This window comes from Taurulus bubalis, assembly GCF_910589615.1.
Source record: "Taurulus bubalis genome assembly, chromosome: 19".
Lineage (NCBI taxonomy): Eukaryota > Metazoa > Chordata > Actinopteri > Perciformes > Cottidae > Taurulus > Taurulus bubalis.
This window is the reverse complement of record NC_136607.1, coordinates 221061-238676: the sequence shown is the minus strand read 5'-3', so window position 1 is coordinate 238676 and position 17616 is coordinate 221061. Positions and strand designations below refer to the sequence as shown.

At 44.3% G+C, this 17616-nt stretch overlaps 1 protein-coding gene across 1 annotated transcript; it reads left to right on the top strand.

Annotated features, from left to right (window-relative positions):
- Positions 1-11431: 11431 nt before the first annotated feature.
- Positions 11432-16955, top strand: thnsl2 (threonine synthase-like 2). The gene is made up of 8 exons (XM_079234766.1): positions 11432-11737; positions 11916-12110; positions 12380-12532; positions 12609-12839; positions 13552-13697; positions 15436-15561; positions 15640-15794; positions 16514-16955. Exons 1-8 carry the CDS (start codon positions 11515-11517, stop codon positions 16737-16739), a joined length of 1455 nt encoding a protein of 484 aa, XP_079090892.1. The 5' UTR covers positions 11432-11514; the 3' UTR covers positions 16740-16955.
- The last annotated feature ends 661 nt before the right edge of the window (positions 16956-17616 follow it).

Genomic DNA, 17616 nt, shown 5'->3' with positions numbered 1-17616 from the left:
CATAGCTCCTCACACACACACACAGTCCTGTTGAGTCCTCTTCATAGCTCCTCACACACACACACAGTCCTGTTGAGTCCTCTTCATAGCTCCTCACACACACACACAGTCCTGTTGAGTCCTCTTCATAGCTCCTCACACACACACACAGTCCTGTTGAGTCCTCTTCATAGCTCCTCACACACAGTCCTGTTTGTTCCTGCTGCCCAAGAGCTGACTGCACATCAGAATGTACTCTATAGTGATGTTTGTGTTTACTTTAGCACACGTATGGAACCAGAGACTGCTTCTAAATAGCGTTAAGAAGTGTGTGTGTGTGTGTGTGTGTGTGTGTGTGTGTGTGTGTGTGTGTGTGTGTGTGTGTGTGTGTGTGCACACATTAAAACCTTTCTTTGTGTAGATAATAATTTGTAAAAGTGCTTCATGAAATACATTGTTCCAGTAAGTTGTGTAGAGCATAATAATATAATATACCCACCGTGGGTTTTCTTTTTAGATTTATTGTAATCGTAATGGAAGAGAATCCTTGTTATTGTCTGTAGCCCCAGTACTGTGAGTCCTCCTGAAACGGGCTGCACTCAATAGTCAGGAAGAGGTTCAATCCCAGAGTCCTGAACCCAGAACCCTGAGGGACTGAACCCAGGACCCTGAAGGAACGAACCCAGGACCCCTCAGGGACTGAACCCAGAACCCTGAGGGACTGAACCCAGGACCCTCAGGGACTGAACCCAGGACCCTGAGGGACTGAACCCAGGACCTTTGGACTACTTTGAGCGTCTCCAGGCTCTGTCCTCACGAGATGAGACATCATTCAAATAATAGATTTACTCGCTTTTGTCAGAACAGCTTCAATATCATGAATTGTTTGATGAATAAATCTCTGTAAAATAAATAATATATCTGGTTGCATTCCTCTGATTTCATGTTGATCTTTAATCTTAATGTTGTGTAAATGTTATTTACGGCTGAACACCACGTGACTCTTTATTTACCTTTTTTACTTCTCCATGGTAACTGCGTGTTTAATGTCACAATGCTATGAATTGTGGGTAATTCCCTTGGGCAAAGTCTGCGCAGGCCGTTTCTCAATCAGCGTTCTTCTCTGGACTCGTGAAACGTCATCAGTCGCGGCCCAAGTACTGTTCCAATTCAAAAGTCCGCTTCTCGCCAAGAACAATGAAAATGCCCGGATGTGACTTGATCCGCCCATTTTACCGGGGACGCATCAGAGCAGACTTGAGAGAGCCAATATCCCAGAATGCATTTCGGACCAGCAAACGGGGAACAATGACGGATGAGAAAACTCACAACTGAAAGTTGACGTTCTCTGAATACTACCGTTGTTGAGTCACAGAATTTAATTTTAGGATGTTTTCAGGCCAGAAGTTAGTTGTTTAAGCATCAACTCTGTGGTCGCTTTCTCAAGAATCGGCCGACTTAAAAAGATGCGCCGACGGGTCGAGGTTCTGCTCGCGGACCGTGAGCCCCGCAGCACCGGGCCGTCAGCGCTCTGCTGCCCGCCGAGAGCAGCCTGATCTCGGCTGGACTTTTTGAAATGATCCGCTGGCTCCGATGTCTACGTATCGATTAAACATGAGATATAATTCTGTTTCGAGGATTTAACAAGCAATCATTATTATTTATGCACAGTCACATTAAATCAGTTTGACTGAAGGAAAGGTAAAGGTTTATAACTTAAGATTTAATTTAACTTTTACTTTGAACTACAGCGGTGTCTTAGTACTTTTGACCGAATTGTTTGCAATTATATGTGTATATATATATAATACATATTTATAAACATATAATATATACAATTATATGTGTATCTATATAAATATATAAGTATATATAAAACACATTTATAAACATAGTATATCTACATTTATATGTGTATCTATATAAGTATTTATATAAAATACATATTTTTAAACAATATATATACAATGAGATGTGTATATATATATATATTATATTTATAAACACAATAATATATATATACACACACAATATATATATATATATATATATATATATATATATATATATATATATATATATATATATATATATATATACATACATATACACACAATGATATGAGAGCAGGGTTGTCATATTTTGTTTGACTGTAAAAATGCTTTACAGTGAAGAATCAGAGTAACCATGACAACAACAGCTGAGGTGGTGACGTCATCAAGTCAGCTGCTGTTCCAAAGGCAGAAAGACGTCCTGCGTCCTCCTGTCTTTGAGAGTTTGGACTCCAAGACCAGACTCCAGAAGTTCACAAGCCCAGACCTGTGTACTTGGTACTGGGAAGTCCTCGTCTTGCGTGTCCTCTGTGGTCCTGCACTTCCTCCTTGTGATTGCCTGCCTGCTCCCTGACTGCATTCCCTTCACCTGTGCTGCCCTCAGTGTTTCCAGCTGGTCCTCGTTACCCTCCTCTTGTATTTAAACCCTGTTTGTCTTCTGCCCCCTGGTCGGATTGTCTTGGTTTCTTAGTTCCTGTCGTGTGCCGCCCCGATGAAACCTTTTGTTTTGGACCTTATGCTAATTAAAGCCCGTTTTGGATTTTTACCTCTGAAACCTGCCTCCAGTCTCTGCGCACCACCCACCCTGCTGCCCCTTGACATGCCTGTGTTTTATGGCTGCATAAAACCTGATCAACACTTGCCAATCGCATCGTGAAATACTGTCCATTTTATCCCAGAGTCCCATGTTACCACAACATGGGACTCTGGGAAGTGCGCTTTTCTAGTCTTCCGACCACTCGAAGCGCTTTTTTATTTATTTTTTTAACTCACTTTTTATTTTAGTTTTCAACAACATATATATTTTCAAACAGTCACATTCTGTCAATTGTTCAGTTGTATGTCTTGGTACACATGATATTCAGGTACAGTGTACAACACACAGAAAGAACAACAAGCGTCACATGGTGGTCACTCCAAGAAGAAGAGAAAACAATGAGGATAATAATGAAAAGAGGGGAGAAATAAATACAAATAATGATTTAAATACGATGAAGAACCAATAAGTGTCCACTCCCGAGTGCAGTATTATATGTTCTATATATATATATATATATATATATATATATATATATGCTTATATGAGGGTGTGTGTGTGTGTATAGAGAGAGTTACTCAAAGCGCTTTCAACACTACATGTCACACACACACACACACACACTGATGACGGGGCGACCATGCAAGGTGCCTTAGCTTTTCTTTTGTGCATCAGGATCTACAACACGATGGACGGATGCAAAGACATTGCATTTGTTTGAGCCACAGGTTTTGTCGAGCTCGACCTTTTCCTTTCTTCCAGCTATGAAGGCAGAGTGGTGGTCAGCAGCGTGTACTGCAGCCGTTGTTACACCTCAGCCAACAAGTAACAAGAAACTGCGGTACGTAAATGTCAAAGATTCTCCATCAGAGAATAAGTTCTGTTTTTTTAAATGTGAAAAATGTCCCCTTCAATATAAGCGCCTGTTTTACTGCTGCAGCCGCACCGCTCCGCCTGTCGACGTCCCGCTCCACCTCACCCTCACTCGGGAACAAGACCCCGAGATACTGGAACTCCTTCGGCATAACCACACCCTAACGGCCAGATATGACTGAAAGCTGCAGAATGAGAGCACACGGCATGCTGGGGAATGTCGGTTATTACTCAAATTGGATGCGTTTGAGATGCCAGGAAAATAATAAAATTAAGATTTTGTGGTCGATTTTTTTATTTTACTTTTTATTTTCTTAACTTTTTTTTCTTTGTGTCTGACCTCCAGGACATTTCCAGATGCTCTGAGCTTCATTTCATCTGCTTTGATGTTGCACCGCTCCAACGATGTTGCGGGTGTGAAATGATATTAAAAAAACTAATTTCAAAACTCTGTGGTTGTGTGCAACCTCTTGTGAAAACCCTCTAAGAGGAATGCAAGTTAAGAAATCTGCAGCGTTGAGCTTTTAAGCCTCAATTTGCAGTAATTCATTATTGTCTGTGCACGTGTGACTACAGAAACACTGAAGGTGCTTTTGGCAGCTTCCTGCTGTCAATCTGTACTCGTGTTCGGGACATTTTAATGTAACCTTACTGTTGATGTACTTTGTGCACACATTTTATCTGGACTCTGTACAAATGTTCTACAGCTAGAATGTTTTCCATCAACCTGAAATATCTCAACAGTGTTCAGATATTCATGGTCACGAGAGGATGAACTTCAGCATCTCCCATTTCTCAAACGGCACATTTGCGTTTCCATTCGCTTTCCCTCAGTGGCCGCTGTTTTCGGGACACCTGTACAATCTAATGCTCAGTTCATGTCGGAAATGTGTAAATTCAATTGAATGTTTTAATATTGAGGGTCATAGTTAAAGATGGTGTCCGTTACATTGAGATGTGTCTCTCAGTAAAACAGAGTCCAGTATGAGGCCAAGACCTCCATGACAGACCGAACATTCTGGGCATCATGAAAGCAAGTTGTGGCAGAACAGTTGGATTGAATCAGCTGTACAGGTGTAATTAATATAGTGACCACGGGTTATGGCTTCTTTGTTTTCTGAAATTTACAAAACATATGTCACTTTTTTTTCTTAAAAAAAAAAAAAAGATTTGGTCATATTGAATGATGCTCCAGTTTTGTCTTCTTTGCAAAAACTGTCAGGATCACAGTGAGTCTGAGCCGCCTGAAGAGCTTTAAACAAACTGCACAGAATATATAGTTCAGCCTTTTTCTAAAGCACAAAAAGGTGTCACTTCCCTCCATGGTAACTTCTGTTTTTGACACACAGGAACTAGTCTTATTGTACTGCCCTCTTTTCATTCGGCATTCGGTCTTTTACAGCATGTTCAACAGTAGTGGAAATGTGTGATATTCTGTCCAATCAATAGCTGAAACCTCTCCGCAGACATCTGGTTGAACTTCAGTCGAGGTTAAAGGATTTCAAAATGTTTTTTTTTGTTTTTTTTTCAGCCTGTGGAGAGGGCTGTGGTTGCCATGGTTGCTGTGTTTCTCCCCATCGGCCCCCGACCTCCCACAGGTGGGCACACTTACCTGTCGCCCTTGCGTCATGACGACACCGTTTCATATTTTGGGAAAGTGGAGTCATTCATTTTCCTGGCAAAAAATAAAGCTGTAAGCAACTGTAAAGACGAATGTTTTGTTTTTCTTTTACTTCAGTAGTGGTAACCGAGACGACCCACAAACGTGTGCAGTGACGTGTGATGATGCAACTTAGTGGGTCGCTTCCTGTTGGGCCGCGGGACATTTGTGACTTTCCTCCTACTTGTTTACAGAATCTTTTGTTTAATTTGTACTGCAGCAGATCTAAAAACAAACACCAATACTTTTGTAATGAATTCTAATAGTTGTAATGCAAATGTGTGGAAGTCATTTCAAAGAACAATTTAATTCAGTTTATTTTGTATAGCCCAAAATCACAAATACAAGTTTGCCTCGTAGGGCTTTACAATCTGCAACACGACATCCTGTCCCGGGACCTCACATCGGATCAGGAAAAACTCCCCCCCAAAAAAAACCCTTTGACAGGGACAAAAGAGAAGAACCCTTCATAGAGCAACAGAGGAGGATCCCTCTCTCCGGATGGACAGAACAATAGATGTCATGTGACCAGAATGACCAACGTAACAACGTTACAGCACATTACATGAATATTACATAAATTATTCATATAATGAGTAGTATGCATGGACCACGATCCATGAAGCAGAAGGAGGTAGAGGAGGGGCATCAGGAGGGCCGCCATGTTGCATCATTTTTCTGATGCCAGCGAGAATACCTCTGGCACAATACAGTATGAAACAGGTTCATTGCAGCCACAATAAGATATTTCTTTTGTCAAATTGTTACAACAAAGTGATTGCACAGGGTTAGGGTTCCATTAAGGACAAACTCTTAAGCCACGTCTCAGGGGCCTATAGTGCACTACCCCACCTCCCCCAAAACAATCATTTTTATAAAGGCCATAATGACTATAATGTTTTAAAATGTTATGTTGAAAAATGTGGGATGCACTAGGCTACCCGTTTCAGCTGCATACATGCCCATTGAAAATGATCACATTTTATTACAATGCAAATACATTAAAGTACCACATGTGTACTACTGAGCATTAACATGCGTTTCATGGAGCGGAAGACATGATAACTAGTTGCCTATAAGAATAGCAATGTGCAAAATAGGCGGCGGCGGCGACTCCGACACAAACACTTAAAGCTGTGGTTCTCAAACTTTTTCTGTAAATAATTAATTAATTAAATAATTGTGTGACTCATCTGTGCTTTTATGAATAACAGAATAAAGACAATTGCAATCACTTTCAAGTAAATCAGATTGCCCCATCAGACAATGTTTTGTGTAAGTTCTATCTGTGCAAAAGATTACTCATATTTAGTTACTACTAAATAGCTCATTGTGGAAAACAAGAAGCTTTTAATTTTTTTTGCCAAACAAAACAGAATGAGTGCAGATATGTGAGCCATCAGGTTGTATCAGTATTAGTGGAGCAGTGAGCTGCTTTCCTCGACACATATGTTATAAACGGGGTTGTAGATTTGATACGGCTCTCAATTCATGCTCAATATTGAGCTTAGATCTGTTTTTTTATTTTGAGAAACGCAACAGCAGGAAAAGACGAGCTCACGGAGCTCATGGCGTCGCGTCAAATCGCGCAAGCTAACCTGTTAACGGAGCACCGTAACCATTTACCCGAAAGTACAGGCATTTGTCCATGTATTTATTAATGACTTAGTTTTATATCCGTGTACTTTGTACTACTTATTAGGGAGCTACATGAGGAAATGGGACATCTCGGCGTAGAGCGAACGCTCAGCCTGATCAGAGATCGATTCTATTGGCCTCATATGCAAAAAGATGTGGAGCACTATGTGACCAAGGTGTGCAGTTGCCTCAAGCGGAAGCGTCCGAACAAGCCAACCAGAGCACCACTGGTTAATATAGTGACCACCTACCCTTTTGAGATGGTCTCAATTGACTACCTGCATCTGGAAAGCTGTAAGGGAGGATATGAATATATCCTAGTTGTGATGGATCACTTCACGCGCTTCGCACAGGCATACGCATGCACCAACAAGTCAGCCAAAACTGCAGCTGAAAAGATATTTGGTGACTTTGTGCTCAAGTTTGGATTTCCTGCCAAGTTGCATCATGACCAGGGCAGGAAATTTGAGAATAAGCTGTTCTCCAAGCTCGAAGAATACTGTGGCATTCAAGGTTCACGCACAACACCCTATCACCCAGCTGGAAACGGTCAGGTGGAGAGGTCTAATCGAACACTCCTTTCTATGCTAAGAAATCTGACAGAAGATGCAAAGTCAGACTGGAAGAACTCCTTATCTAAAGTTGTGCATGCGTATAACTGTACGCGCAGTGAAGCAACAGCATATGCCCCATACTACCTTCTCTATGGTAGGAACCCCAGACTTCCTGTTGATATAATGTTTGGCCTGAAACCAACTGACCAGGGTGCTTCTCACAGTGAATATGCGAGTAAGTGGAGAAGACGGATGCAGGAGGCATACAGGCTAGCATCGCAGACAGTCCAGAGGGAGAAAAGTAGAGCGAAGAAGCAGTATGATCAAAAAGCTTATGGAGCGGAGCTACAGCCAGGGTGTAGAGTACTGGTGCGGAACCTCAAGGACAGAGGCGGACCTGGAAAACTCAGATCATATTGGGAAGAAAGAATCCATGTGATAACCGACAGAAAACACAAGGACAGTCCTGTCTACGTTGTACAGCCTGAGCGAGGCCCAGGAAAGACCAGAGTACTGCACAGAAACTTGTTGCTGCCCTGTGACTTTCTGCCCGTTGAAGAGGATCAACAAGAGAAAGAGAAAATGGAAAAGACAAAGTCAAAAAGAAGTATAACGAAGAAAAGGCAGCAAAAACAGAAGGACAGAAACTCTGAAAGTAGCTCGGAGGATGAAAGTAACTGGAGATTCATCACCACACGACCCGCAGAACCACATGAACACGTTAGGAGCCAGCTGAGAGCGAATGCAGAGGAATTCCAGCCACAAGCAGCTGTCAGAGAACTGGAGCAAACTGACGAAGCGGATGAGGGTCCAGGAGAGGGTGAGGAAGAAAGGATGGAACCAGAGGTGGAGCATGGAGAAACGGATGGAGCTGAGCAAGAGTCATCTGACGAAGCAGATGAGGTCAACGCTGAACAGGTGTCGTCATCTGATGAAGCAGACGAGAGCGATCCTGAGTTGCCATCAGCTTCCACCAGATATCCTTTACGACAAAGAAATCCACCCGAAACACTCTCATACAACAGATTAGGTCAACCACCAGTCACACCTAGACACAAGTAAAGGGAAGATGAAAAACAAGCTCGTAGTTGTAAGTTGGATTTGTTAGTTGTGATAGAGTAACATGAGACAAATGTTCATAAGTGTTTCGCCTAGAATTTGAATTTGGGAAGTTAATACGTCAGAGTACCGAAGTCTATGAGTGTCTATAAGGAGAGTACTAGAGCTCAGACCACTTACAATGAATACTTATACTGGGATATATGTGAAACATACAGTACTGCATGTGGGTCTGTGTGATGGGTTATGGGGTAGAAAATAAGGTCAAAACCTTTCAGTTCAGGATACACAGCCGCATGAGTAGCGGAATAGCACTTCAGATATCACCCGGCCAGTGGTGTCTGCTGCTAACACGTGACTTAAGCGGGAGATGAATGTCATGTCAAAGACTGTTGTTATGCAGAAAGTATCTCGAAAGACTGACTCCCATAGAGCCTATTGCCATAACGCATCAGTTGAAGACTCAAGTACTCTGGGAAATCTGTAATGTCGGGTCGACATTCATTTTGGAGGGGAGAGTGTGGGGCCCACATTAACATTGCACCTGTAATAAGAACTGGACATGGACCCCCCCATATTCTCATTTGTTTATTATTTTTATTGATTGTTAATTATTTTGTTTGTTCACCTGGCATCTGTTTGTTTATCTGTTTATCGGAGGTTTGAATGATGTGAGGTTAATGTCGGTTACATGGATTTAAGTTCAGGCAGAGACTTGGGTCAGCTCAGGGGTCCTTTGGGGAAAAGCTGCGCTCGCGCTATTCAGATTGGTCTAGAATAGCATGAAGTACTAGTGTGGAGCTGATCAGTGTGTTTCTCTACTTTTCAGGTGGGTGAAAGTGATTAAATAGTATAAAAGTAGCGAGTAACTGTTTGGAAGACAAATATGAATGTATGTCTGTTTGAAGTTGAATGTCATGACGTGTCCGGAATATAATGAATCACTTAGCTTAGCTAGCTAGTAACCGTAGTAACCATCTGTAGCCTGTGAGTGACAGTTGCGTGAATGTGTAGAATGTCGCCAGTGTGAATGAAGTTGTTAGTGATAATATAAGTTGATATGTGTATATAGGTATAATAAACTGTTTGATTCAGGTTGGTCTAGAATAGCATGAAGTACGTAATGTGGAGCTGATCAGTGTGTTTCTGTACTTTTCAGTGTGTTCGTGTACTGTTGCTCCTGTTAGTAAAGAAATTCTTAAAAAACCATGCACGCCTGGATCTCCTGTGTGCGCAACACATGACTTGATAAGCTAAACCCCAGAATAAAAGGAGGAAAAAGGAAAAAGTTGTTGGTCGTTTGAGTGGAATCCAGTTAGAATCGGTGGTAGATGGATCAATCCCTGTCGAGTGATTAGAACACATGATTAGAAACGGAAACTTAACTCTTTCATCAAAGCTTCTGGAGCTGAAGTAAAGTAAAATAATGAGGGCTGAACCAGAGAGAATATCAATACAGCAGTTTATCATTTTACAGCAGTTTTTCTTCACTTTACAGCAGTTTGATCACTTTACAGCAGTTTGATCACCTTACAGCAGTTTTTCTTCACTTTACAGCAGTTTGATCACTTTACAGCAGTTTTCAGCAGCAGCAATGTAACGTTGGTAGTTTCCCGGAAGTTTAACAGATTATTGAAAGTATTTCCAAGTTATGCTAATGATTATTATGATGGGCTGTAGCTCATGGAGTGGTCGTCCTGAAACCAGAAGGCTGACGGTTCAATCCCTGCTCTCCCCATAGCTTCATGTCTCAGTGCCTCTCAGCAGCTCACTGCTCTTCATCATTGAGGACGGTGACACACAGAGAATCACTTCCCCAAGGGGATTAATAAGGGTGCTTTATTTATTTCATATTTACATGATCTGTGTTTGTCTTCATGATTGTTTGTTCTCATGAACGGCCGAATGATACGTAAGGAATTGTGGGTCCGCATTATCTCCTTTCCTTTCGTAAAGGAAGATCAGTGTTTCCTATGCTAAAGGAGATAAGTTAGGAAGCATTGAGCCAGTCCTAACTATAAACCTGAGTCAGTCAGTGACATGGCTCATCTCTCAGACAATAGATGTCATGTGACCAGGAGGACAATAGGTGTCATGTGGCCAGGAGGACAATAGATGTCATGTGGCCAGGAGGACAATAGATGTCATGTGACCAGGAGGACAATAGATGTCATGTGACCAGGAGGACAATAGATGTCATGTGGCCAGGAGGACAATAGATGTCATGTGACCAGGAGGACAATAGATGTCATGTGACCAGAAGGACAATAGATGTCATGTGGCCAGGAGGACAATAGATGTCATGTGGCCAGGAGGACAATAGATGTCATGTGACCAGGAGGACAATAGATGTCATGTGACCAGAAGGACAATAGATGTCATGTGACCAGGAGGACAATAGATGTCATGTGACCAGGAGGACAATAGATGTCATGTGACCAGGAGGACAATAGATGTCATGTGACCAGAAGGACAATAAGTGTCATGTGACCAGAAGTACAATAGATGTCATGTGACCAGAAGGACAATAAGTGTCATGTGACCAGAAGGACAATAGATGTCATGTGACCAGAAGTACAATAGATGTCATGTGACCAGAAGGACAATAGGTGTCATGTGACTAGAAGGACAATATATGTCATGTGACAGTGTTTGTGGCCCCAAAGTCAGATGTGAATGCAGGACTCTTTAATCATCTTGTACTTTAGTAGTAGTACTTTAGTAGTACTTTAGTAGTGGTGACCCTCTCAGTTAAACCAATGTACCGCAGGGATCCGGTCTGTCAGGCTGAGGCCCAGTTGGTAATCCAGCCTCCATCCAGTGGTCAGAAACACAATGAATGAATGCAGTTATAAAGTATGTATGCTACTCTACTACTTTACTACTCTACCCCAGTATTGATGCAGGTTTAAAGTATGAGTACTACTATACTACTATACTACTCTACCCCAGTATTGATGCAGTTTTAAAGTATTTGTACTACTATACGACTATACTACTCTACCCGAGTATTGATGCAGTTTTAAAGTATGAGTACTACTATACTACTCTACTACTATACTATACTACTCTACCCCAGTATTGATGCAGGTATAATGTATGAGTACTACTACTCTACCCCAGTATTGAGCGTGTGTACACGACTCCTCCTCCAGGTACAGGATGCAGTACTGCAGTACTCGGGGCGGGGTCCATGGATGGGGCTTCCAGGAGGTGCTGTTCTCGGGCTTCGCTCCAGACGGGGGTATGTTCATGCCCCAGAGCGTCCCTGTGCTGAGCCCCGACACCCTGAGGTGCTGGAGGGCTATGAGCTACACCCAGCTGGTGGTGGAGGTCTCCTCACTCTTCATCCCCACGCAGATGATCCCCAGACCGGACCTGCAGGGTGAGCCGGACTCACACGGCCTCTCACATGCAGGGACGTCTGCACACAGATGAACATGCATGTTGAACTGGTCTAACATGTGCACATGGTTCAGAAGAGAAGGTTAACTAAAAGAAGGGTTATTGTGAACGAGACACAAACCATTACATGTATTTTCATGACTTCTCCTTGGTTCCAGTCCTGGTGGCTGAAGCCCTGGCCGGGTTCTCGGTGCCCGAGGTGCTGAGAGTGGCCCGGCTGAAGGAGGGCTTGTCGGTTCTGGAGCTCTTCCATGGAGACACCTTGGCCTTTAAAGACCTGGCTATGACCTGCACAGTGCGCTTCCTCAGCTACTTCCTGAGAAAACAGAACCGCAGAGCTACAGTTCTTGTAGGTAAGACCCGACCACGATGGAAGTCTCATCATGAACTCATTGGATGAATCATTGCTGTCACGTCTTCCTCCGTGAACTAAAAACACTTTTCAGACTAAACCTTGAATAAAAAGTAGCACTTTAGTAGTTTGTCTCTCTTGAGGAAGTTGTACTCTTGATTCTTGTTGTGAGTTCGTCCTCCTGGTTGAATGAACTCATTGTAAGTCTCTTTGATGAAAGCGTCGGCTAAATGAACGTAATGCATCCGTCAGCTTGTGGTTTCCTCTCAGGTACCTCAGGAGACACCGGCGGCTCGGCCATCCAGAGCGCCAGAGGCCTCAGCGGGCTGGACGTGGTGGTGGTCTACCCCCGAGGACGCGTCACCCCGGTCCAAGAGAAGCACATGATCACCTGCCTGGAGGACAACGTCCATGTGTTTGCTGGTGAAGAAGCCGGAGGACTCACGGCTGCTCTTCCTCCATCAGTCACAATCTAACCGTGCGTGTCTTACCTCCGCAGCCGACGGCAGCTCGGACGACATCGATCAGCCTCTGCGGCGGCTCTTTGCGGACCGGGAGCTGGTCCGGTCCCACGGGCTCATGAGCCTCAACTCAGTCAACTGGTCCAGGGTCATGATCCAGCTGGCCCACTTCCTCTACGCCTACCTGCAGCTCAGCGGCCTGCAGGCGGACGCCGAGCTGCCGGCGCTGGAGGTGGTGGTGCCCACCGGAGGGGCGGGGAACATCGCTGGTGGGTCGAGGACCATCAGTTAATGAATACTTAAATACATAGATGACGCAATAGATGGAGGTCTTCAGGTAAGAACCCTACAGCTCACCAGCAGGAGGTGAATTCTGCTGCAGAGGTTTCTGACTTCCAGTTGAATCCAAACTGACAGCATTATTTAATTTATTAAAATGATTTCTTTAAGAACAACTCACTCCTGCATCAGCGTTTCTGCATCTGTTCCCCTCCATGTTGAGATGTAAAGCCTGTTCTTCATGAATTGTTCAAGTATTTCATTCCCACGAGCATGTGGCTTTACCATGCGGTTCTGGACTATTCATTTAATAGCAGTAACATATATGTTGTAAAGTAACACAACAATCACTTCTCTGAGAGCTCTCTGCTACAGAAAGCTTTTCTAATGTCTTCGTTACCATCATCCCACACACTGACAGATATGATGTATGAGATGTATCCGTGATAGCATCACTCATCACTCATCAGAAAGGAGCACCATTTCTGTAATGTAATGACTTCTGACTTATTGATCTGTTAAATGTAATGTTGTCATTAATAACTAGTAGCAAAGGTCTCCTTTTATTTTACAAAAGATCACAACACGCTTCCCTCTTAACACAAGGTAACATGAATGTCTCTCTCTCTCTCTCTCTCTCTCTCTCTCTCTTTGTCTCTCTCTCCCTCTCTGTCTGTCTCTCTCTGTCTCTCTCTCTCTCAGCTGGTTACCTTGTACAGCAGATGGGCGTTCCTCTGAAGTTGGTTTCCATGGTGAATTCTAATGACATCGTGCACCGGCTGGTCACCAATGGAGACTTCTCTATGGCAGCTGTCACTCAAACGTTGGCCCCTGCCATAGACATCCAGGTAACCATAGACATCCAGGTAACCGTCACACAGGTAACCATAGACATCCAGATAACCGTCACACAGGTAACCATAGACATCCAGATAACCGTCACACAGGTAACCATAGACATCCAGGTTACCATAGACATTCAGGTAACTGTCACACAGGTAACCATAGACATCCAGATAACCGTCACACAGGTAACCATAGACATCCAGGTAACCATAGACAGCCAGGTAACCATAGACAGCCAGGTAACCGTCACACAGGTAACCATAGACATCCAGATAACCGTCACACAGGTAACCATAGACATCTAGGTAACCGTCACACAGGTAACCATCGACATCCAGGTAACCGTCACACAGGTAACCATCGACATCCAGGTAACCGTCACACAGGTAACCATAGACATCCAGGTAACCGTCACACAGGTAACCATAGACATCCAGGTAACCATAGACATCCAGGTAACCATAGACATCCAGATAACCGTCACACAGGTAACCATAGACATCCAGATAACCGTCACACAGGTAACCATAGACATCCAGGTAACCGTCACACAGGTAACCATAGACATCCAGATAACCGTCACCCAGGTAACCATAGACATCCAGGTAACCGTCACACAGGTAACCATAGACATCCAGATAACCGTCACACAGGTAACCATAGACATCCAGGTAACCGTCACACAGGTAACCATAGACATCCAGATAACCGTCACACAGGTAACCATAGACATCCAGGTAACTGTCACACAGGTAACCATAGACATCCAGGTAACCGTCACACAGGTAACTGTCACACAGGTAACCATAGACATCCAGGTAACCGTCACACAGGTAACCATAGACATCCAGATAACCGTCACACAGGTAACCATAGACATCCAGGTAACCGTCACACAGGTAACCATAGACATCCAGATAACCGTCACACAGGTAACCATAGACATCCAGGTAACCGTCACACAGGTAACCGTCACACAGGTAACCATAGACATCCAGGTAACCGTCACACAGGTAACCATAGACATCCAGGTAACCGTCACACAGGTAACCATCGACATCCAGGTAACCGTCACACAGGTAACCATAGACATCCAGGTAACCGTCACACAGGTAACCATAGACATCCAGGTAACCGTCACACAGGTAACCATAGACATCCAGGTAACCGTCACACAGGTAACCATAGACATCCAGGTAACCGTCACACAGGTAACCATAGACATCCAGGTAACCGTCACACAGGTAACCATCGACATCCAGGTAACCGTCACACAGAGGAAAAGACCAGGGTTCACCCTAACGCATTCGGATTCATCCTCTGGGACAATGAATTCCCCACCATGCTAAAACATTGCCATCAGTATAAAGTTGGACACCGTGCTCGTCTTGAATCCTCCAGGTTATTCTATCCTGAGCGTATTTGAACCTGATAGTAACTCCGCGGTAAAGAAGGGATTTCTCGCTTCTTGTGTGGACAGAACTGAACTGAAACAGACAGAAAACACGGACCGGGTTTCGGGGATTGTCTGGAAAGCTCACTATGTGTGTTGTTTTGCACGTGAATTGTTAACACATGCATTTACATTGAGAGATATCGGTGGTGGTTCATTGTCTGGTGGCCAATACTAAATAGTCTGCCTCTGGGACCCTGGAGGGTTCAAGATGTGAGCAGTGTGTTGACTTGTGTGATGTGTGTGTGTGTGCAGTGTGTTGACTTGTGTGATGTGTGTGTGTGCAGGACCCGTACAACATAGAGCGAGTGTTCTGGCTGCTGCTGGACAGAGACGGAGCGGCAGTGAAGAACATGATGGAGGAGTTTCAACAATCACACAGATACTCTCTGCCGGAAGACCACCGCAAACGAGTACCAATCATTCCCTGCTCTCATGGACACATCCAGGCCAGACCCATTAACCCTCACACACCTCTGCTCTCCCCCTAGCTGGCTCATGTGTTGTCCACTGGAACCGTGACTGATGACGGCATCCTGGACACCATGAGGAGATGCTGGGAGGAGAACCAGTATGTGCTGTGTCCACACACTGCTGTAGCCGTGTGGCATCACTACCACTGTCCCCACAGCGCAGGGATCAACAGGTACACACACACACACACACACACACACACACACACACACACACACACACACACACACACACACACACACACACACACACACACACACACACACACACACACACACACACACAGCCCGTTGAGGCTGTGCTTACTGGAGGCACAGCAGTGCTTTAAGCTAAATGCTAACACCAGCATGCTAACATGCCAGGTTGACCATGGCAGGGCTCTCAAGTTTTTAACCCTCGTGTACACTCGTACACGGGTCATTTTGACCCCCAAGACAACACAAGGGTTAAGACAGGTAAGAGTGACATCTCGACATCTCTCTCTCTCTCTCTAGCGCCCGGCCGGGGGGGGGGGGGGGGGGGCGTGGCCGGGATTACATTTCACCCAGATACAACAGATACGTTTTTCTGATTGGCTATTCGTGTAGCCCATCTCTTTTTATTGATTGGCTAGGGATTCGGGGGAGACGTGCTTGATTCCTCCATGGTGAGGGCAGCGACCAGGTCATGTTTGTGCGCTGCGGCACATTAAATAGCCTAGAGGTTTTTTTCAGCGTGAGAAATACGATGTTTGGCGGGAGGGCGTGACTTAAGACCGAAATGCGTGACAGTCACGCTCAATGCGTGACACTTGAGAGCCCTGCCATGGTGACTTGGTTAGCTTGTTAGCCAGTGCTAGCGCTACGATGCTACACACCACTTGACTCCAGCTTTCTAAACTTTTCTTTACAGGTGTTACATTGCAACGGCGTCTCCAGCCAAATTCCAGGCAGCAGTCCAGAGGGCTGGCCTGACCTTTGACCTACCTGAGGCAGTGCTGGCATTGGACAAGCTGGCCAGCCGGTACCAGAACCTGGAGCGGAGCCTGAACTGGTGCAAGGACTGGGAGGACCGACTGAGAGAGAAGATCCAGTCTGTGACTTTAGCCAGGAAAAGCAGAGGGACGTACTACCGCTGATTAGGAAAGAAGAGCTGTAAGACAGGGCTGGACCTGACCTGTGTATGGGCGAGGTCATGTGGTTCTGTTGTCTGGATCTAGTGAATGATGTTGGATGGACTCTGGTCTGTTGGTCATATTGATGACCACGAACCAATCAACCATTCACACGTTCATCTTCCTCCTGTCACTCACATGTAAATGAATGCTAAAGAATCTAATCTGACTGAGTTTAATTGTCTCAAATAAAATCATTCATATATTTGCACAAGTTTGACACAAGTACATTTTTTGTCACGACCGGGTGTGGTGGGACAGAGACTCCGGTGCAGAGGAAACACAACAGGAGGCTCGTTTAAGGGAAAAGTCTAAAAGGTCCTTTACTTGACAACGTAGACACACGAGGGAAACTAAATGTAGTCGGAAACAGATTCTCCAGAGGCTTGACAGCGATGCACACATACGAGGATACAAAGACAATCTGGCAGGGGACAAGGGAAAGTGGGGGAGTAGGGTGTTACATTTTTCAGAACTAAGTGATATTTATCCTTCAGGAAACAGCTGATGTTCATTAACGATGAATGCAACATACATGTATTTACTATGTCCACTACCTGGACCATGACATGATGGGAGAGGAATGAGGATGTGTCTATCATCTTCATCAGTCAGTTTGTGTCTATCATCTTCATCAGTCAGTTTGTGTCTATCATCTTCATCAGTCAGTTTGTTTCTATCATCTTCATCAGTCAGTTTGTGTCTCATCTTCATCAGTCAGTTTGTTTCTATCATCTTCATCAGTCAGTTTGTGTCTCATCTTCATCAGTTGGATCTTAACAGTCAACAGACCTAAATCAGCGATGTTCGTCTGTTCGTTCCCGTCGGTTGTATTGGTCAT

Coding starts and splice junctions, on each gene's coding strand:
- thnsl2 (XM_079234766.1), top strand. CDS start 11,515: ATGCAGTACTGCAGTACTCGGGGCGGGGTCCATGGATGGGGCTTCCAG. Junction 12,111..12,379: donor CAGAGCTACAGTTCTTGTAG/GTAAGACCCGAC, acceptor GTTTCCTCTCAG/GTACCTCAGGAGACACCGGC. Junction 12,533..12,608: donor CAACGTCCATGTGTTTGCTG/GTGAAGAAGCCG, acceptor TTACCTCCGCAG/CCGACGGCAGCTCGGACGAC.